This window comes from Erigeron canadensis, chromosome 2 (genome assembly GCF_010389155.1).
Source record: "Erigeron canadensis isolate Cc75 chromosome 2, C_canadensis_v1, whole genome shotgun sequence".
NCBI classification, from domain to species: Eukaryota; Viridiplantae; Streptophyta; class Magnoliopsida; order Asterales; family Asteraceae; genus Erigeron; species Erigeron canadensis.
This window is the reverse complement of record NC_057762.1, coordinates 1,599,895-1,621,456: the sequence shown is the minus strand read 5'-3', so window position 1 is coordinate 1,621,456 and position 21,562 is coordinate 1,599,895. Positions and strand designations below refer to the sequence as shown.

Here is a 21,562-nt window from a genome sequence, read left to right as displayed (position 1 = left end):
GTGTGATTATTAATGTAAAAGTAATTGATGTAAAAAAAGTAATGTAATTATTTTAAAGGTTGATAAATGTATGTTATAAACTAAATTCGGTGTGTGGGTAAAAAAAGAGTTAAAATGAAGCGACATGTTATGTATTTAAAAGGATAAAAAGTTGAAAATAAGATAAAGTATTTTTTTTAAAAGAAAATAAAGTTTAAGATATATGTTTGTGCCAAGTCTGCCAACCATCATATCATATGATAAACTAAATCATAGTACATGTCACAATTACACATTAATATTATGTTTACAGTCATCTTTTAAGAGTGGATAAAAGATAAACCCGCATATGGTTTGTATTTGATCAACTTACTTACTTGGGCTTATTACTGATTTGCCTTAAATTACGGACGGAAATTTGTTTATTTTTTAGAGTCTTCAATTTGAGTCTTATTGGTTTACCTTAAATTATGAATGAAAAAATTTTAATTTCTAAAGTCAATAGTTATCTTCCTAGAGACGAGAGTTTTTTTTTTCTTCTAAAATGACGTGTTAGTCTGTTAGTGGTTCGAACGCTAGCAGTGACATCCAATCGGGCAGCATGCTAGCGAACCCTTTGCCACCTCTGGAGACCAAAAATGCTATAACACGACCCACACGTATCAAAAAAAAAATGTCAAAGATTATAAGAAATTAATATTCGATCCCACAATATCTTCTTCCCTAAACCCCAAAAAAAAAGTCTCAGATGGATCTAAGACCAAATGGTTGAGATGAGAGTTTAATTAGTCCTCTCACATCATTATTACGTTTTTATCCTTTTAACCAAGTGACATCTTCATTCACCAATTGATATCATGATGTACATATGTACATGGACGGAACTACAATAGGGCAGTGTGAGCAACTGCCTCCAGTTTAATTTTGGTACAATATAAATTTTTTTAAAGGCATATTTGTATGTAATTATTTTTAAAAAAATATAAACAAATAGAGAATACATACAAATATCATCTTTGTTGTCATAAAGCCTCTTCTTTAAAAGTATATCACTGGAAGCATTAATTTTGAGATAAATTTTTCTATTGGTAAAGTAAAAATCTTGAATTATTTTGATTATTGATATATTAGAAAAAGAAAGGTTGAAAAAAAGGGTTTTTTTTGTTTGGGTAAACGTATAATACATTAATAATATATTGTATGTGAAAATGTTATTTTCTTTTCAAATGATTATACAATAATAATCATAATAGTAATGTAGAAAAGATATGTTGAAGCTAGTTTATGTGATTGATTTCGATGAACTTACCCTTATTTTGTTTAATATAACTCAACTCCTTCGTCATAACATGTTCCAAAATTTCAAAGACCGATGTTAAAGATAGTCGTTCCCATAGACTGCACTTACCTCAGCGAAATTCGACCATCTCAACACCGACTGTTGATAATTTGACTAAACCCGACATTAACCAAATTCTTTAGGAGCTCATTTTTTTTTCTATAGCTAGAGCTTTTTTTAGGGTAAAAAAAATATTTTTTGAGATAACTTTGATTAATATAATAAATGACTTTTAAAACAGTCTCAGTTCTTGTTCTAGTTCAACTAGATAGAGTTTTAACTCTCGTATTTGAGATACATCTCTACGCCAGTTGGCTGGATGTCGGATAACAGAATCTGATAACAATCGGATCCGTTGTTTATTAAGAATAATCTGATGATTAATTCTTTTAATTTCTTGTTTCAAGAAGTTAATGTATGAACTCATTATAATTGATTAAATTATAAAAAGATCTTTAAAAGACTCTTAGAGACAAGCGTCTCATTTCTTCATTTAATAAAACTACATGGAGTTTTAAATTAATTATTTGACATATATCAACATGTCTATCAATTGGTTGTTTATGAATAGATTCATATAACCTTCTAATCATATTTTTCTTTTGGATAATCTCTTGATTAACACGATATATTTCCTTTTTAAGGAATTTTAAGTATAAGACCATTTTTAATCAAAGTCTTACAAATTTCTAGTCTTTATTGGCAATAAAGCCTTTCTTTAATTTGACGTAAACAATCATAAAGATTGAGTTAGTCATAATTGTGGTGAACCACATACTTAATGATAGACTTTTAGTCATATCTTGAGGGTAACCTTTAATTATTGACATAACCAAATTTATGAGTTGCAAATTCAACATGGACATGTTTGTCTGCATATCAATTTTATATGTTTTGATTTCTTTTTCAAGTTTTTAGTCTTTAAGGAGAATAAGTAAATTACCATATAAAGTTGTTTTAACAGTTATGAGTAGCATACCTTTTCTTGATATCTTCTGATTCTTCTGAATTCTGTTTCTGCTAGTGACCAAACCCAACCAATATTTCCCTAGCGGCCTCCTGCCTAAACGGTACTTCATCATGGCTTCAGGGTCTCCAGGTTTAACAATAACAATTATTTAGAGAAAAAGATAGATAACTAGAAAAGATAGTCTTATTTCATAACTGTCTCTTATCCGAAGATAAGAAACTTCTTGATAATTTACATTATTTCTCCTTAATGGAGAAACTACTCACTAATAATCATAATATTATACAATGAGAGAAAGGTGTGTGAAGGATGTTGGAATGAGATTACAGGTGGTGATGCTAAGTTGAGAATGGGATGTCTTAAACTAAATGATCCATCTTCCTTATATAATGGAAGTGGCTTATTACAAGACAAATTAAAAAGTCGTCATCTCTAACGTTTTTTGCTCGACAACCGCATGTGTTGAGTTAATTTTTCTTCTTTCGTCATCCATGACGTTTCTTGATCGACAGCTACATGTGCTGGGTTTATCTTTCTTCGTCCGTATAAAAAGATTCTTTACTAGTGGAGGGACCACTTGAATTATTTTCTTCTGTTGAAGATTCTTTGCAATAATCGCAGTTATGATTTTTGGTCATAGCCTTTAACCTTTTGCAAAGTTTTTCTTTAGTGATTGGACTTGTTTCAATTGTATTTAAGGCAAATTTTGCTCCATTTTCTCTAAAGCTTCTTTTTCGTGCATTGGTAGTGGGGTTCCACAATAACTAGTGAAAATGCAATGGTTACTACAATAATTCACTTTGTTAAAGCTACCTGCTTTTAATCCTTATAGATTATTTAGGATTTTTATAAATCCTCTTGCTCTAATATCAACCCAGTTTTCTGGGTCATTGTAGTCTTCATCCATTACTTTGGACGGATCAACTTTTCTTGCTTGGGCAATGCCAATTTCTAGAAGATGGTAACTCTGGAAGGATTCTCCATGTGACCAATCTGGTAGTGTAGAATTACACTTGATAAAGATGTTTGCATCTTTTGCAGCTGCAATCTTTTTTCGAAAGTTTTTAATAGCTTTCTTCATTCCTTCTGGTAGTAAGCTAATTTCTAGCAAGTTAGGAGAAGGATATATGAACTTTATTAATCCAGCTGAAAATGCTAGAGAAACAAGCTCTGGGCTGGTACTTGGAAAAAAGATAATTAAACTTTTAGTAGCTTTATCTTCTGAATAGATATGTTCGACCTCAAAGTCTTTTTGACTTAGCGATCTGGCTTTGGACCACATCATTCTAAATTCGTCTAGAGAGATTAAATCTCTTTCTTCCTTTTCTTCAATAATTGTTGGTCTTGAGAAAGGTTGCTTGAATTCGATGATTCTTTCTTTCTTCTTGCTCTTCAATGGCTCAGTAAAAAAGGTTACCTTTAAAGGTATTTCTTTCTTTCCAACCTGTGCTGAATAATGAGAAGCTTCTTGCTGTGCTTGTAACAACGTTTTATATTTCTTGTACGGAAATGGGTTTCCAGTTACATATTTGGAGACAATTCCCCAATCTTCGTAAATTCCTTTATTTTCGCCTTCGAAAATGACAAAATATTTGGAATTTGTGTTTGTGGGCTCATGTATCACTTGAGCATAACTTGGTCTGAGAGAGACCGTTTCAGTTTTTGGCAAACTGTCAGCCATCAACGGATTTTTTGTGTCTTTACCAGAGCCGTTTGCTGCTGGACTAGATGAAGATTGTAGTTCTTCATTAACTTTCTTTTTGCTTTTTTCCAAAGCAACAGGAGTCAACGGATTTTCTTTTTCTTTACCCTTTACCGTTTGAGAGGGAATAGACTCAGATTTTATCCTTGCGGATTCTTGTTCTGAATTAACAGTTGTTAGACTTTCGTCATAGAGAGCTATTTTTTCTTGAATAGCTTTTAACTCAATCAAAAGAATTTTTTCTTTTAGGCGAAATGCCTTAAGCTCATCCATTATTCCCCTTTCTTTAAATGGAAAATTAGATGTCTTTTTCCTTTTCAAAGACTCTTTGAATGCTATTTATAGCAAAAATTTTGATTGTGTCATTGCTTTCGTTTATGAAAATAATGGGTCAAGCAATAAACAGTATCATTTTTGTCAAGATGTTTTAATGGAATATCTTGAAATCTGCATTTGTCTTTTGACAAGACATCACTTGTTATCTGGATAGATAATCTTTTTTACCATGAGTAATTTTCTTTGGTCATTTCTTCTTTTCCTGCAGTTTTTGTCTTCAAAACCTGCGCTTTAAAATTTATTAGAAACATCTGTTTAAAATAATATTTATTCTTCACTAGATTCTTCTGACGAAGAGTATTCAATTTTTAATGAGTATACCTTTGTTACTCCTTTAAAATTGTCTTCTGAGGGAAAATATCCATCTTTTTCTGCTTCTAAAATAAGCTTTACTTTGTTAGGAAAATTTTGCCTATTTGGACATTCATTTGCATAATGCCCTTCTTCGGAGCATATCCAACACCGACAGTCTTTTTTACCTTGAGGACATACCTTAGGTTTTTCTTTTGAAAAGTATTTTCCTGAGGTAAATGTTTTCTTTTTTGGCTTCCAAAACCTTCTATTATTGGTAGGTTTATCATATTTCTTTTTATATTTATTTTTGAAATATTTCTTGTCTTTAACTATGTACAACCATATGATAATGGTGGTATATCAGTCAAATTTGTACAACAATTTTTATTAAACCTTTTTAATTGTTTTTGCGTATTTGCAAGATCACAAATAATTGCAATTTCTTCTTTAACAATTTTTGTAGCAAATCCAAGGGAGTGCTTTGTTAAATCATTTTTTTCTTTATTCCATCTAACTTTGGCTTTTACTCCAACGATAGGAATTTTCATTAAATATATCTCTATCCAATTATGATATTCACTTGTGGATAATTTACATAGATTTTGTTCAAATAAACAAGTAAAGTCTTCTAAAAGACATATATCGCAAGTTTGAGCTTTTGTTAAGGCTTGTCTTGCCTTTTCTTGTATTTTGCCATTTTCTTGATCTCTATTGGTAACAAAATCAAGTCCTAAGAACATCATGTATATGGCACCAATAATTTGATAATTTAAATCTCCTCCATGTAGATCTATATTCCAATTAGTTCTTTTGATCATATTTTGAATTATGCCAGAAGATTTATGTTCTACCAAAAGTAAAACAGTTTTTGCATGAGAAAACTCATTAGGATTTGACTGAATAATTAAACTTATTTCAGTATTCCATTTATCAATTATTTCTTTTCTTCTTTCGAAGTCAAAGATGCAATCAATTTTTATAGTGTCAATGGGTTGTGAATTTCCATTGTTATTTGAATTGGGTATGCCTTTGTGATATGGCATAGAGAATTCCGATTTAATATTATTATAGGAAGACCTTTTGCTACTACTAGCTTGAGTTTGATTCCTATTTATTTTGTGCTCTATTGGCTCTTCTTCTTCTTCAACCTCCATGTCATCAAAAGAATCGTCTTCGGTTTCTGGTTCTTCAATTTTTGGTTTTTGAATAGTAAAAATCTTCTCTTGATAGGGAAAATATTTATTTTTCAATTCTTTATTTTTTGAGAACCTTTTTTCACATTCTTCATCGCTTAAGGATAAAAGTTGCACTAGTTCATTGACTTGATCTAGATCATCTTTTTCTAAGTTATCAAAAAAGTTTTTTTCTAACTTCTCAGTAATAGAACTCATTTTTTAGGAATAATAGGACATATTAAATTCCTACTACCTCTTTGAGGATTTCTCCATATTTATCTATCCTTTCGGACATTGATCTCATTAAATCAGAAGAGATTTCAGATGAACTAGGTTCACTTAATCTTAACGAATTAGAGAAATTATATCTAGGCCTTTGGTGTAAAACCTTTTTATTTCGCGCAATATTTATTGCCCAATTTTCTTGTAACTGTGATGGTTCAGTAAATTTACTGCCTTCTACAGTTCCAATTTCTGAGAATATATCTTCCATTGTGATATTCTCTTTTTCTTTATACTCTATTGAATGAGTACTATTTGTAATAGCATATGCGATTAAATAATTAACCGTAAATACTTTATTACCTGGTTCCATAAGGTCAGTTCTTTCACATTGGTGTATAAAGCTTAAAGACTTATCGAAATCTCTAGACTCTCTATGTAATGCGAATTTAGGATAAACAGTAAACATAAATTTACTGTATGCTAAATTTCCTTGTACTGCCCCTAATAGAGCATCTTGTCTGTTAACAATTCTATTGTCAACGAGTGCCATTTCTATTGGAAAGTTAATTCCATCTCTGAATTGTGCTTTTAGGAGAATTTTTACAGCTCCTATATGAACCATATTAAGAGACTTTCTTAAATCTGGTCTAATACTTAATAGCATTTTTGCTATTTCACCTTTGGTTAAAAGTGGTAAATAAACTTCTCCAGAAGTATCTTTTATATCTACTGAAAGTTCTTCAGTATTAAAACAGTGAAAGATTTTATTTTTTCAAGTAAAAGCTTTTGAAACTAAACTCTGTAAATATCCAGACTGATTAAAAACCTGTCTTGAATCAAGCTTGAATTTAAGCTTGTTAATTTTTGTAAGTTGATCAGAATTAATCATGTAATCTGATACAAAACCTTTTTCATTTTCATTGAAATTTAAAATTTCAGTCATGTTTTCTTTAGATTCTTCAGAATCATTTATTAAAATGGATTTATTCTCCATCTCCCCCTTTTAAAAAACAAAATGGTTAATCACGCTTTGGCAACATGGTCGTGGTTCATCAACTATAAATTATGACTTCCAATGGTATCAGAGCCATTTTGTTTTTTAAAAACTGGAAAGGTCTCTCTCAGACCAAGTTACGCTCTACAAGAGCCCATAAACACAAACTCCAAGTATTATGTCATTTTCGAAGGCGAATACAGAGGAATTTATGAAGACTGGGGAATTGTCTCCAAATATGTTACTGGAAATTCTTTTCCATATAAAAAATATAAAACGCTGTTACAAGCCCAACAAGAAGCTACTCGCTATTCGGCACAATTTGGAAAGAAAGAAATACCATTAAAGGTAACCTTCTACTAAACCATTGATGACCAAGTTCAAGCGATGAAGAAAAAGCTTTGTAAAAAGCTAATAGCAATGACTGAAAGTCAAATTACGATTATTGCTAAGAATCTTCAACAGAAGAAAAGTAATTCTAGTGGTCCCTCCACTAATAAAGAATCTCTTTATACGAAGGAAGAAAGATAAACCCAGCACATGTAGCTGTCGATCAAGAAACGTCATGGATGACGAAAGAAGAAAAATTAACTCAACACATGCGGTTGTCGAGCAAAAAACGTCAGAGATGACGACTTTTTAATTTGTCTTGTAATAAGCCACTTCCATTATATAAGGAAGATGGATCATTTAGTTTAAGACATCCCATTCTCAACTTAGCATCACCACCTGTAATCTCATTCCAACATCCTTCACACACCTTTCTCTCTCATTGTATAATATTATGATTATTAGTGAGTAGTTTCTCCATTAAGGAGAAATAATGTAAATTATCAAGAAGTTTCTTATCTTCGGATAAGAGACAGTTATGAAATAAGACTATCTTTTCTAGTTATCTATCTTTTTCTCTAAATAATTGTTATTGTTAAACCTGGAGACCCTGAAGCCATGATGAAGTACCGTTTAGGCAGGAGGTCGCTAGGGAAATATTGGTTGGGTTTGGTCACTAGCAGAAACAGAATTCAGAAGAGTCAGAAGATATCAAGAAAAGGTATGTTACTCATAACTGTTAAAACAACTTTATATGGTAATTTACTTATTCTCCTTAAAGACTAAAAACTTGAAAAAGAAATCAAAACATATAAAATTGATATGCAGACAAACATGTCCATGTTGAATTTGCAACTCATAAATTTGGCTATGTCAATAATTAAAGGTTACCCTCAAGATATGACTAAAAGTCTATCATTAAGTATGTGGTTCACCACAATTATGACTAACTCAATCTTTATAATTGTTTACGTCAAATTAAAAAAAGATTTTATTGCCAATAAAAACTAAAAATTTTGTAAGACTTTGATTTTTAAATTTGTCCACTTCCTTGTATATGTATATTGTTTGAATGTTAGGAGTAATTGGTAAGTGAGGAAATATAACCAAAAAATAGTGATGATATATTGTATGTATGGTTTTTCCACTATATATATCCCCAACCGCCCAAGAGCACTAGTCGTTACTCACTACACACACGTGACCTACTTTCATTCTGCCTTTCTCTCTATTCACACAAAACACACACTCCACTTCGTATAACATCATAATTAAGCATTTTCCATCTTACTCTTCAACATGAAACGACGTCGTAACAACATTAACCCAATTATAAACAACATCATCATCATAATAATGATAATCATCAAACCCGCTCATCCACTTAATGACCCGCCATATTCATGCAATCCATCATCATCGTATCCATTTTGCAACGTAACTTTGCCGATTTCGAAACGCGCAAACGACGTCGTTTCGAGGCTAACCTTAGACGAAAAAGTGTTGCAGTTAGTTAACGGCGCTCCGGAAATCCCGCGGCTGGGGGTATCGAGTTACGAGTGGTGGTCAGAGGGTTTACATGGGGTATCGAGACACGGAAAAGGGGTGAGATTTAACGGAAGCATAACGGCGTCAACCATGTTTCCTCAAGTTATTCTCACCGCCGCTTCTTTTGATTCACGCCTTTGGTTCCGCATTGGTCAGGTATATTTATAATTAATTTATTAATTAGCATATAAATAATTAAATAAATAAAAATTGATAAACATAATGTGCACTTTTTTTTTTTTTTGATTCGTAAGTTGTTGTTGATATTAATATATTTACTCTTACTCAAATATTTGAGGATTTTAAGCTGGTAATTTTAAGTCAAACCTTTTATAGTTTTCAATTTAGAAGATTAATAGTCAACTTTTAGTCAAATGCATGCATCACTTCCTTTTTGTAACGCTGACTTTGCTTGGTCAAATGAATTCTGAGCAATGACTTCAATACTGGTACTCTTGTTAGACCATGTGTTGGATATTTATACATTGGAGTTTGATGCACATTTAGGCAATTGGGAGGGAAGCAAGAGCAATGTACAATGTGGGTCAAGCAAGAGGTTTGACTTTTTGGGCACCAAACATTAATGTGCTAAGAGACCCACGATGGGGTAGAGGACAAGAGACACCTGGAGAAGACCCATTGGTCGTTGGAGATTATTCAGTTTCGTACGTTAGAGGGATTCAAGGTGACACTTTTGAAGGTGGAAAACTTGACCCAAATGGTGCCAATCTTCAAGTCTCTGCTTGCTGCAAACACTTCATTGCTAATGATTTAGATAACTGGAAAACGGCTGATCGTTACAATTTTGATGCTAATGTAAGTCTCTCTCGTGCAATCTTAGTGTTAATACAAATTTTCCATGCAATGATGCTTGTATTTTTGTGAAACGGATACGCAGATCACTCAACAAGATCTAGCAGACACATACTTACCACCATTTCATAAGTGTGTCCAACAAGGGCAAGCCAGTGGGATAATGTGTGCTTATAATCGAGTCAACGACTTACCAAATTGTGCTGATTATAATCTTTTGACCAAGTTGGCTCGACAAGATTGGGGATTTAAAGGGTAGTCGGATTTCCATATAAAAGTTATGTTTCTGTAAAATAAGCAGACTTCTGATAGAGAAGTGCATCATCCATATGTACTGCTGTTGTACAAGTGGCGATGCATTTTGCACCAAGATTCTGCCTTTGTAAATGTAATAGTGGCATTGTTGTTTAACTTGTTCATATGATCACAGGTACATTGTGTCTGATTGTGATGCAGTTGCGATTATGCATGATGTTCAAGGATATTCAAAATTACCCGAAGATGCTGTTGCTAGTGTTCTTAAAGCCGGTAATGTATGCCTGATTGTTTCTTTGCATCAAAATTTAATGATTCAGTCAGGCAATACATTCTAGTTTTTATAACTATACATTTTTTTGGTATTCTGTTTCAATCATGTTCTGCTTCTGAAATGGCCACCTCAAGTGCAATATACAACCTTAAATGCCTAAAGTACAAGCTACAATAGGTCAATAGCATTACAGCATTCCATATGGCCTATTTATTTATAACTCCTGGCCTCCTGGGTACAGAACTACAGAAGTAGGACTTGTTTATTGGTATTAAGTTTTTTACCAAGTACAACACAATGTAAACATGTTAATGAACGTTATTGTAACATATTTGCATTAGTTCTGAGTATGGCCACTCCAATACCGAGTAGATGATCTTTAATTAGAATTTTAACAGCATGCCACTTAATTGGCTCTTCCTATATGGGCAAACTTTCATTGTTAAGACTAAATTTATCCGTAAAACAAATGACATGGCTGACATAATTTTGTGACTGAATGAGTTCTCTTGTAGGGATGGATGTCAACTGCGGTTCATATTTGAAAAAATACACAAAATCAGCAGTTGAAATGAAGAAAATAACAGAAGCAGATATAGACAGGGCTCTAGAGAATCTTTTTACCATCAGAATAAGATTAGGTTTGTTCAACGGGAACCCAAAAAAAGGCATGTATGGCAACCTCGGACCCAAGGAAGTCTGCTCTAAAGAGCACCAAGACCTAGCTCTTGAAGCTGCTCGAAATGGGATTGTCTTGCTTAAAAATTCTTTTAAACATCTACCACTTTCAAAAGACAAAACCACTTCCCTTGCTGTAATTGGCCCTAATGCTCAAACCACAGAAACATTGCTTGGAAACTACGAGGGTGTGGCCTGCAAAAACGTTACGGTTTTTGAAGCACTCAGAAAATATGTGAAAAACACAAAATACCACCAGGGGTGTGTCGATTATGTGAATTGCACCTCTATTGCCATTGATGAAGCTGTGGGTATAGCAAAAGCGGCTGATTTTGTTATTCTGGTGATGGGTTTGGATCAAAGCCAAGAAAGGGAGAAACATGATCGGATTGAACTAGTACTTCCAGGGAAGCAAGAGGATCTTGTCTTAGCGGTGGCTCGAGCTGCAAAGAAACCAGTTTTGCTGGTTTTAATTTGTGGTGGTCCAGTTGATGTTTCATTTGCTAAAGATGATGCCAAAATTGGGAGCATTTTGTGGGCTGGTTACCCTGGTGAAGCTGGTGGAACTGCACTAGCGGAAATCATCTTTGGTGACCATAACCCAGGTGAGCTTGCACTTTTGACTTATGAGGTCAAACACATGAATTTCTTAATTTAAAGTTTCATCTCACTAAATTCTTTCTGGGTACCAAAATCAGGCATCTTGTAAATGAATCGGTGGTTTTAACTTTGTATGATATGGTATGCTTGAAGCTGAAAGTCAAAGCACAATTGGCAAATGCCAAATGGGCGGGGTGGGCTGGGTAACGGGTTTGGTTCAAAATGTGTACTCGTTTAACCCACAAACACTATTTTCATAATTATAATATGACTTTGTTAATGAAGTGGGCGAGTATGTTTCCTTGCTGTTGCATCAAATATAACACAGGAGCAACTTTTAACTTGTCCAATCCATATCCTTCTTAAGTCAACCTTTTGATTCGTCTCAGTATATAAGACGTAATGCAGATAAAATATTATGTTTTTATTTCTTACAGGAGGAAGATTACCAATGACTTGGTATCCGAAAGAATTTTCTAACGTGTCGATGACAGATATGCGAATGAGACCTGACCTATCATCAGACTACCCAGGTCGTACATATCGATTTTATAACGGTAAAACAGTTTTTGAATTCGGACATGGTCTCAGTTACTCAAAGCATTCCTACAAGTTTATTTCGGGTAATCAAAGCAAGATTATTCTTAGCCCAAACAAAACATCACCTTCACCTTACGTGTTAACTTCAGGGGTTGGGATCAAGAGATGTGAAAAAGTGGAGTTCCCGGTGGTGGTTGGAGTTGAGAACCAGGGCCAGGCAAGTAATCACACTGTGTTATTATTTGCAAAAGCGAAGGGTGATGATTTAAATGGACCGATGGTCAAACAGTTGGTCGGGTTTCAGAGAGTGAGTTTAGGAGCAAGTGAAAGGGTTGAAGTTGAATTTGTTGTCAAACCTTGTGAGCACTTTAGTAGGGCTAACAAAGATGGGCTGATGGTCATCGAACAAGGGTCTCATTCCCTTCTTGTGGGAGACCAAGAGTATGCCATTGACCTTGTAGTATGATCAATAAAATAAATAAGTTTGAATGTTAATAAAGTCTTCCTCAGCATATGATACAAAGCAACAAAATGCAATTATCTAAAAGTTTCTAAATTAAACATGATGGTATCTAGAAGGACCCATTGGTCAGGAACCGATAATGGACTGGTTAGTCATAAATTGTTTTTGAAAAAATATGACTAATAAGGTAAAATTGAGAATCTTAAGTAGGCAGAAATGGTAAATGGAATGATTGAAATTTAATTAATGTGTTTACTATATATGCGTAGTGTTTCAACTAATAGAATAGCTACATGATCCTATATATACAGCAGGTTTTTTTGACTAAACTTCATCACACCAAATCAAGCCTGTTTGTCTCTCTCAAAATGTTTTCTTTAATGCCTTCTGCTTGTTGTGTCGAGTTCTTTCTCTCTGCTGTTTTTGTGTACATGTTTGTTTCTTTCGTTGTCAATAGCCTGGCAACGATTTTCCTATGTTTCACACTTACCGTCTACATCTTTGCTCGACGTGGCCAATTATCAAAGCTTTCAATTTTCTTTAGTAATGCCAAACCTCTCATCACATTCTCTTTGGGTCATATGCACATATATATCATTGTATCAACCAGTCCTGTAACGGCCAGAGAAGTAACTTTAAATAAAATTCATCGGGTTACTCATGGTCTGTCAAACACGCAGCGGGAACATGTTAGCGGGATGATGCAGTCTACGCCATTTCGAGATACTGATGGTCAAAAACAAGCTAACGGTGATAAAGATTCGCTTACATGTGTATCCGAGTCTTCTTCTAGTAAACCACAATGCCGGTCAACTGAGAGGCAACATTTAGAGTCTAGCAGGATGAAGTGGCCTTTGATTTTTTCAAAAAAAGATGATCAAAACAGAGTGACAAAAGTTAAAGGCTGCAGTGTTTTGAAGATGGATACTGATACCAGAAAACCCACCAGAAAGAAGAGTTTTATAAATTGTAAAGATCCGATTACCGAGTGGACTTGTCGAGATTCGCTTACATGTGTATCCGATGCTTCTTCTAGTAAACCACAACGCTGGTCAACTGAGAGGCAACATCTAGAGTCTAGCAGGACGAAGCGGCCTTTGATTTTTTTGAAAAAAGATAATAAAAACAGTGTGACAAAAGTTAAAAGTTGTGTTTTGAAGATGGATACTGCTATCAGAAAACCCGTCAGAAATAAGGGTTTTACAAATGATAAACCAGCGTGTAAAGATCCGATTACTGAGTGGACATGTCGAGAAAACAGATCTTCTATAGAATCAACAAAACAGTCCAAAGGTAAGCCAAATACTCATAAAGTTAGCATTCTTTGTGTCATTTTCTTATCTTTAAACATATGAAACTTACGGATCACATTGAATATGACCACTACTAACTCGAGCCTTTTTTGATTGACAGAACCCAGCAGAAAGAAGAGTTTTTCAAATGATAAACCAACGTGTGAAGATCTGATTACTGGTTAGACATGTCAAGAAAACAAATCTATAGAATCAAGAAAGCAGTCCATAGGTAAGCCAGATACTCATAAAGTTAGCATTCTTGGTGTCATTTTGTTATCTTTAAACAGATGAAACTTACTGATCACATTTAATATGACCACTACTAACTCGAGCCTTGTTTGATAGACAGATTCTTCTTCTAGTAAACCACAACACCGGTCAAATGAGAGGCAACATCTAGAGTCTAGCAGGACGAAGCGGCCTTTGATTTTTTCGAAAGATGATCAAAACAGTGTGACAAAAGTTAAAAGTTGTAGTGTTTTGAAGATGGATACTGGTATCAGGAAACCCGGCAGACAGAATAGTTTTTCAAATGATAAACCAACGTGTAAAGATCCGATTACTGAGTGGACATGTCGAAAAAACAGATCTTCTATAGAATCAAGAAAGCAGTCCAAAGGTAAGGCAAATACACATAAAGTTAGCACTCTTGGTGTCATTTTCTTATCTTTAAACAGATGAAACTTACTGATCACATTTGATATGATCACTACTAACACGAGTCTCGTTTGATCCACAGATGATGCTGCTGGTCAAAAAATTGTTAGACATCTACTAACAGACGACGATTTGTTTCAAGAACTGGACAAACTCGAGGATGCAATCAGAAAGATTTTGTGATTAATACCCGATAGAACAGAAATTATTAATTGATTTTTTGGGACTATAACAGAACCTTGTCAATGATCCTTTTTATTTTGTCATAATAATATAAGTATGCAATTGTCTTCATTGGGTTATCATTTCTTTCTTCCAGATTCCATTGATAAATGTGAAAACTTCAATTTCAATTAACATCTCTTGTTGAATATTGTTTGTGTTGACACTTTACAAAAAATTCCTAAAGAGAAAAATCAGTTAGAAATAAAGGATACATGTCAAGTATTACAGACAAAAATTGAATAGAATTATTTACGAACCATATATAACAGATATTAACATCTTCTTTTGTTGAATACTTGAATATGGAGATCATATAGGAAGCTCCTAAAGCTTCGGTCGCATTATATGCGAAGCTGACAAGATTTCTAAGAATATCTTTATTACTAAAATAATGGAATTTATATATAACCCTTCCATGCATAACTGTATCTTGGCCAAAGACACAAACCTTCCATACATAACTGTATCTTGTTTGCTTAAAGTTCACCTCTGAATTTTATGGTAAGTGTTCAACCAATTAATGCACCTTAACAAAAGTGCTTAGGGATTCATTTAGCAAAATGCATCTTAACAAAAGCGCCTAGGGATTCATTTAACAAAACCCTTAAAATTATCGTTCAAATACTATAGAATCAATAAAATGCATCATCATTGAATTACATATTGAGAAAGACACAAACCTTATAATAATGGAACACGAACACGATTATTATGTTTCTATCTTTTTGTAGGCAACACATAATGTAATGTTATGTTTCTAACTTCTCTATCTATATTCATTATAGAATAGAATTAATGTGATTTTGGTACATATGATCTTATTTTTGGTATATAATTGAATTCTATACTACTTAAAAAATAGAAAAATATTAAATGCCGCTGATTAGTGCATAAAAAATTGTATCATCCATATTAAAAAAATACCCCTAAATTTTATGAAAAATGTATAACTATTTAATCCACCTTAGTATTAGAACAAAGACCCTAAAATATTAGCAAATTAAATAAATGCATGACAACCAACAAGATTGTGACACAAAATAAAAGATTGAGATCTTTAAAGTTTGAAAACAATTTTTTATAAGTGAAATGAAAGAATTTTGACTTTTAGATATTTAAAAATTATCTAAGTTAAAATTTTGATAAAGTTGATTTCAAGTTTAGAGAAGTTTCGATTTAAAATGAAAATGATTGATGTCATCATTTAATCTCGAAAGCCATTCATCACTTACCCCAAAAAATTACTCGTACAAATTTAGAAGCACAAGTTGCTAAGTTTCTTAAACTACCAACTACAAAAACATGTTAACATGATGTCAAATGTAGAACAAAATGATAAATAGAGCAACAGGGTTAGACTAATTAGTTTAATGATAACTGAAACATACACTAACATAAACTACATTACCATTTCACCTCTTTGATCTTTTCTTGGTTTTTTTAGTAACCAATGTTTCCGAATCCCCCGACTCCCGATTTCGTTTTCCTAAAGTTCCCGACAAGGGAGACCTTGCAGAAGCTCTCTTTGGTGGCCGGCCGACGCTCCTTTTTGCAGGACTTTCTTTACGTTGGCGGCCCCCAGAGTTCTTCTTCGACACCTGGTCTTTCTTCCCTTCACCACCACCCTTGTTTCCACTTCTTTTAGTCTCTCCTCCTCCTTTACCGTCGTTTTCTGAATTTCCCCCACTTTCCGACGTGCTTCTCAATGTATTCAGCAATGGCTCATTGTTGGACCGTTTCATTCTGTTCAAAAACTTGGCTGCGCTTTGCTTCTTCTCTTCTGCTTCTGTTAGCTTCTTCTTTTTGTCGGGTTTCATGTTTGGAGTCTCGTTACCTGGATTCTTTTCAATGCTCTTCACCTTTTTCTTCGTGATCAAAGGAAACGAATCTTTAGATCTCTTTGGTGTCTCCCGCTTCTCCTCATCTAACTTTTCAGAACTCTTTAAATCCGTTTGTTCCTTTCTCTTATCAACTCCAGACGAAGATGCTGCCGCTGCTGCTTTAGCTGTTATCGAGCTTCTTTTTCTACAAACAACCATCGGGACAGCTAAAATGGGTTTGTGAAGCAACGAATCAGGTGGTTCAGACGCTCGTTTTGTGGGTAAGTTTGCAAGTTTTAACGAGGTTTGTTTATCCATCAATTTTAAATCCGTTTTTAGTTTCTTCTTGGACATCATTTCCTTTAGAATAAGCTGTCGAAGGTCCTTAGCCACAGTCGATTCTTGAGATTCTTTGGGGAAGAATACGCGGGTGTTGTTAACAAGGAGGAGAAGATCTCTAAAGAACTTATCGTTGCCATCAGAATACCAGCCTTCTTTGAGTCTGGCTTGTAGTATCTCGTAATCAATGTGTTGCCTAATCAAGTTCTTGTATCTTTGTTTTTCCTGCAAAGTTAATGTGGCACGAAGACTATTATTATTGATAATAATAACATATGTTACATCCCTAAGATACGTTAATAGAATAAAAGTTGCTGGAGTGGGAGATTGATAACGGGTTGGGATTTTCTTTTTTTGATTTTTTATTGGTAAAAAAATTTAATAATAATAAAAAAAATATCATGTTAAAATATAATACGAGTAATACTAAAGTAGTAAAGAATTATACTAAAAAATATTCCTCCTCACAAATCCAAGCCCTTTTACCATCTCAAATCAACTATTCCTTATCAGCCACATGTTCATATACATCAATATGGTCGCCACAACTCACATCTATATAATTAATCTTCAGATGACAACTTTCTCAGCTAATATAAGTACCTTGAAACACAACTCTTGCTTTCAAACAGGACATATATGTATATTAAGTATTAACAGTACTTATATTATATATATATATATGGAAAATAGAATATAAAGCTGTCTGGCACCTAAGCTTAGGTGTAGAACCCATCACATACTAATATTTTATTATTTCTTGTTTAATGAAATGGGCCCCTATGATTTTTATGGATTAAAAAAACAATATGTGAGTGTTTCACACCTAAACTTAAAAATCTGACAACCTTATATTCCCATCCTATATATATATATATAGGGTTAATTTAAAGGGGGAGTTTGTAAGAAAGAAGCATGATTCTACCATGTTTTTAACAGTATTTTGGTTTTCGTTATATATATATGCTAAACCAGTTTTGGTTAAGCTAAGAATTATTGGATTCCTTTAAAGTGCAACATTCTTTAAACTTAACGGGTATTCATCAAAGCACATGGTAACGCCGTTAGAAAAATAAAATATATGGTAACGCCGTTAGAAAAACAAAATATATGGTAACTGTCTAAAAATAAATGGGTAAAAAGTAGGCTTTTGGCCTTTTGGGTACTTTTTTTTAGGTCAAGCTACTCCAAAATAGATCATCTAAAAAACTCGAATCAAGTAAACAAAATACAGATTTGTAAAACTTGGGGGAAGTTGCTAATAGGAATGATTTTTAATACGAGTATGAGTTTTTGATTAATATAATTGGAGGTACCGCCTCGTTTGAAGGAAAAAAAAAAAAACTTAACAATTTTATGATTTGTAATACTAAAAAAAAATCATACTAAAGTTTGTTGAAGAAATTATATATGTAAAATTTTAAAGAACACACGATCTCATGTATTAAATATTTTTATTTATTTTACTTTTTAATGAAAGAATATTATCAAATCTCGGATGACCACACGACCACACCATATCCCGATTTCAATAAAACTTACAAAAAAAAATGTATAAAATATTAAAAATAACAAAAAAAGAAAAATGACCTGACGATCAAGCCGAGGGCGATCAAACACAGCCGAGCCAACTTTTTGAAGCCGAGCCAAGAAATCAACCAAAGGCAACGATCTAACAGGAATACTATCCGTCGATTGATCTTCTTCATCTTCGTCTTCACCTTTACTAGCGGCGGGCCCTCGCCGTATCTTATCGACTCCTCTCTCTTCTTTATTCGACTTACTAGCCGAGCTTTGTACATCTGAATTCTCCTTCATTCCCACATTTTCCTTTTCCCCCGACCCGGTTCTTTCCCCCTGACCCGGTTCACTCTTAACCGGTTCATCTTCAACCGGTTCACTTTTCTCTTCCCCGGTTCCCGGTTCCTTCCCATTTTCCGGTTTTCCTTCTGTTTCTATATTCACGTTCCCATTTGAACCGTTCACTGATTGGTTATCCCTGTCGGAAACCGTCTCCTCTTCGTCGGACCGTTCTCCTTCGCCTGAAACCACCGCCTCCGTCGCCGAAAACTTCACCGGGAATTCTTCTTGTTCCGGTTTTTCCGGTTCGTTTCCGTTATCTAAATCTAACGGTTTTTCACTTTCTTCCGTTAGCTTCTTCACTTTTGATTGCAACTTCCTGTTTTTTCAAACAAAAAAAAATCAAATCTATAGATACATAAAATCTGTACGTATAGCTATATATTATATTTATATATACGTACAGATCTATAGATCTATATAATATTTATATGTATATAAAAATTTTAATTTAAAATATTATTACGAGATTTTAAGATCGTAATTCTGGAGCCGAGTTTGTAGTTCTAAAACACGTTGTCTTCTCAGATCCTCAAGCCAAGGGATATTATTATTATCATCATCCATAACGACGTCGTTTTGGTTTTGATGATTAAACCGACGGTTGAGTTCAGAGTATTTTTGTTGACAATGAAGAGGAGTAATATGGGTCGGGTCGGGTGTCCGTTTTTGTAGCTCACATGAAATGGAGTCCCAGTCTTTGGTACCGTAACGGTTGACGGCATAAGCTAATAACAGCTCATCCCATGTTCCCCATGGTACTTGTGGTGGTGGTGATGACGTCATGTCGTCGGCCGACGGTGGTGGTTGATGGTGGATTATATAACAAGGAACTGGTTTTCTATTATATCAAAACCAAAAAACAATGTAAACCTGTTTATGTTTACCTGATGAATGGATTTCTAGTTTTGCCCCTGTTGATTTTTAATAATTTCGGTCACTGCCATTAGCTTATATATGTGGATCTTTTCAACTTTTTTTTTTCTTTTCTTTCCATGGAATACGAAAGATTTATATTTTTAAGTTTCTGATATTATTTTCGTTTTGTCCTTATCTGCTAAAGTAAGAATATAGTTTTCAAAACATATAACTACTTGTTATCGTTATATATCTACCTTTCAAAAAAAATAAAAATTATTATCGTTATATTTATGTCAAACCAATGCATACTAAAAGGAGTAACCCAATATCCAATAATTATTTAATCGAACGTCAAAAGTTTCGATATCTTATTACCATTGCGTGGCTGGGTTTTTTTATATACTTGATAGAAAGACCATGACGTCTAAAAATTATACTTGGAATATTTGATAGTTTAAGATTTTGTCGATAAAAAAAAAAAATTTTGCATGGGGAAATTTTTAAAGATCTGTTTTAACTAATACTAGTTAATCAATCCGTATTCAATACGGGTTAACGTATAAATGTTTTGCAAATAAACCGAATGCTACTGAGATAACTTTAAAATATGTTGTTATATTAAAATGCATAATAACAATGTTAAATAAGTTGAAAAGTTGTAACAAAATATTATTTAAAAAACGAAATTAAATGAAAACAAAAGTTGTATAGTTTTGGACACACATTAAAATACATATGATTGCTAAAAGCAAAAAAAAAAAAAAACCGTCATCCGGAAAGACACCATTATTTTTGGCATATTATAACGACAAATTAAGGTGATTAAAAATTTACATAATAATATAAACATTTAATGTAATAACAATCTATATGTGTGTGTGTAAAAAAGGAAAGATATTTCAAATTATAAATTAAGGGTAAATTACAAAAATCATACCTGAGGTTTGTTCGAAACTACACTAGTCAAACCTACAATTTAAAAATTACGCGAGGCATACGCAACGTTGTCAAAAACTTACACTGACCATACCTATTGCTGACGGTCGTCTATTTGACTGTTAAGTCAAGTCACGTGTCGTGCATGTGAGGTATCAAAATTGTAATTTCTAGTATACTTCAGGTATCATTTGTGTAATTTACCCTAATAAAAAATTATTAAGAATTTTAAAGTTTTATTTATACTTCAATTATTGAGTTGGGTAGATATGAAAAAAAGAAAATAATTTAATTATGAAAAAAAAGTTTTTTTTTAATGAAAAATGTATTGAAAAAAAATAATTGATACAAGAATGCATTTATTATTATAATAACCATAAAACCACTAAAGTTTTACTTTTATATTATTATTATTATTATTATTTTATTTTTTATGATTTATTCTTTTTGATATAAACCTATATATAAAAAGATACAAATTTTAATTTTTTTTTAAAAAAGCAATATAACTTTTTCATATGATTTTTGTCATCCCTTGAGATTAGAGGGGTAAAACAAAGTTGAAGACTCGTTACGGTTTTAAAATATTTCTCAAATTAGTATTTTGTAGCATTTTGGGTTTGGAGTTTCAGAGAAAAACATGTTTTTTGTTTTGTGCATCCATCTTGGATGCATATTCTTCAAAATGATGCATCCAATAAAAAACGTGACTTTTCCGATTTTGACGGATCAATGTGTTGTTAAACACTTAAATAATGATAATTAGTTATGCACTATGTTAGTTTTATGGACTTTTGATGCATCAAAATGATGTATTTAAGTGTTTTGACCGTTCTTATTTTAAAAAAGTTCTTGCCGGAGTGTTACCCTATATATATGAAATTTAATATAGAATATATACGTGCTTTAATAATTGAAATATAAACATAAATATCTTAATAATTTTTTAATAGAGTAAATTACACAGATGATACCTGAAGTATACACGAAATTACGATTTTGATACCTCACATGCAAGGCATGTGACTTGACTTAACGGTCAAATAGACGACCG

At 33.0% G+C, this 21,562-nt stretch overlaps 3 protein-coding genes and 1 long non-coding RNA gene across 4 annotated transcripts; 2 read left to right on the top strand and 2 right to left on the bottom strand.

The window, feature by feature from the left end:
• Positions 1-6,033: 6,033 nt before the first annotated feature.
• On the bottom strand, positions 6,034-6,570 carry LOC122586687. The gene has a single exon (XM_043758671.1). It carries the CDS (start codon positions 6,568-6,570, stop codon positions 6,034-6,036), a length of 537 nt encoding a protein of 178 aa, XP_043614606.1.
• A 1,980-nt stretch (positions 6,571-8,550) lies between these two features.
• On the top strand, positions 8,551-12,547 carry LOC122590313 (probable beta-D-xylosidase 7). The gene is made up of 6 exons (XM_043762633.1): positions 8,551-9,048; positions 9,400-9,708; positions 9,791-9,960; positions 10,136-10,233; positions 10,750-11,517; positions 11,950-12,547. The coding sequence occupies exons 1-6, from the start codon at positions 8,644-8,646 to the stop codon at positions 12,516-12,518; spliced, it is 2,319 nt and encodes a 772-aa protein (XP_043618568.1). The 5' UTR covers positions 8,551-8,643; the 3' UTR covers positions 12,519-12,547.
• Positions 12,548-13,110: 563 nt separating this feature from the next.
• LOC122590314 lies at positions 13,111-14,838 on the top strand. The gene is made up of 4 exons (XR_006322462.1): positions 13,111-13,808; positions 13,929-14,039; positions 14,156-14,429; positions 14,550-14,838. It is a non-coding gene; the product is annotated as an uncharacterized LOC122590314 (long non-coding RNA).
• Positions 14,839-15,867: 1,029 nt separating this feature from the next.
• Positions 15,868-19,680, bottom strand: LOC122589923. The gene is made up of 3 exons (XM_043762255.1): positions 19,178-19,680; positions 18,442-19,030; positions 15,868-17,076 (listed from the first exon to the last, which is right to left on the bottom strand). The coding sequence occupies exons 1-3, from the start codon at positions 19,495-19,497 to the stop codon at positions 16,105-16,107; spliced, it is 1,881 nt and encodes a 626-aa protein (XP_043618190.1). The 5' UTR covers positions 19,498-19,680; the 3' UTR covers positions 15,868-16,104.
• Between the last annotated feature and the right edge of the window lie 1,882 nt (positions 19,681-21,562).

Bases quoted from the DNA above. Each gene is read 5' to 3' on its own strand.
- LOC122589923 (XM_043762255.1), bottom strand. From the start codon at position 19,497: ATGACGTCATCACCACCACCACAAGTACCATGGGGAACATGGGATGAG. The intron at 19,031-19,177 runs GTAATAATATTT...TTGAAAAAACAG, and splicing joins AATTACGATCTTAAAATCTC to GAAGTTGCAATCAAAAGTGA. The intron at 17,077-18,441 runs GTCATTTTTCTT...TTAACTTTGCAG, and splicing joins GCCCTCGGCTTGATCGTCAG to GAAAAACAAAGATACAAGAA.
- LOC122590313 (XM_043762633.1), top strand. From the start codon at position 8,644: ATGAAACGACGTCGTAACAACATTAACCCAATTATAAACAACATCATC. The intron at 9,049-9,399 runs GTATATTTATAA...ATGCACATTTAG, and splicing joins TTTGGTTCCGCATTGGTCAG to GCAATTGGGAGGGAAGCAAG. The intron at 11,518-11,949 runs GTGAGCTTGCAC...TATTTCTTACAG, and splicing joins CTTTGGTGACCATAACCCAG to GAGGAAGATTACCAATGACT.
- LOC122586687 (XM_043758671.1), bottom strand. From the start codon at position 6,570: ATGGCACTCGTTGACAATAGAATTGTTAACAGACAAGATGCTCTATTA.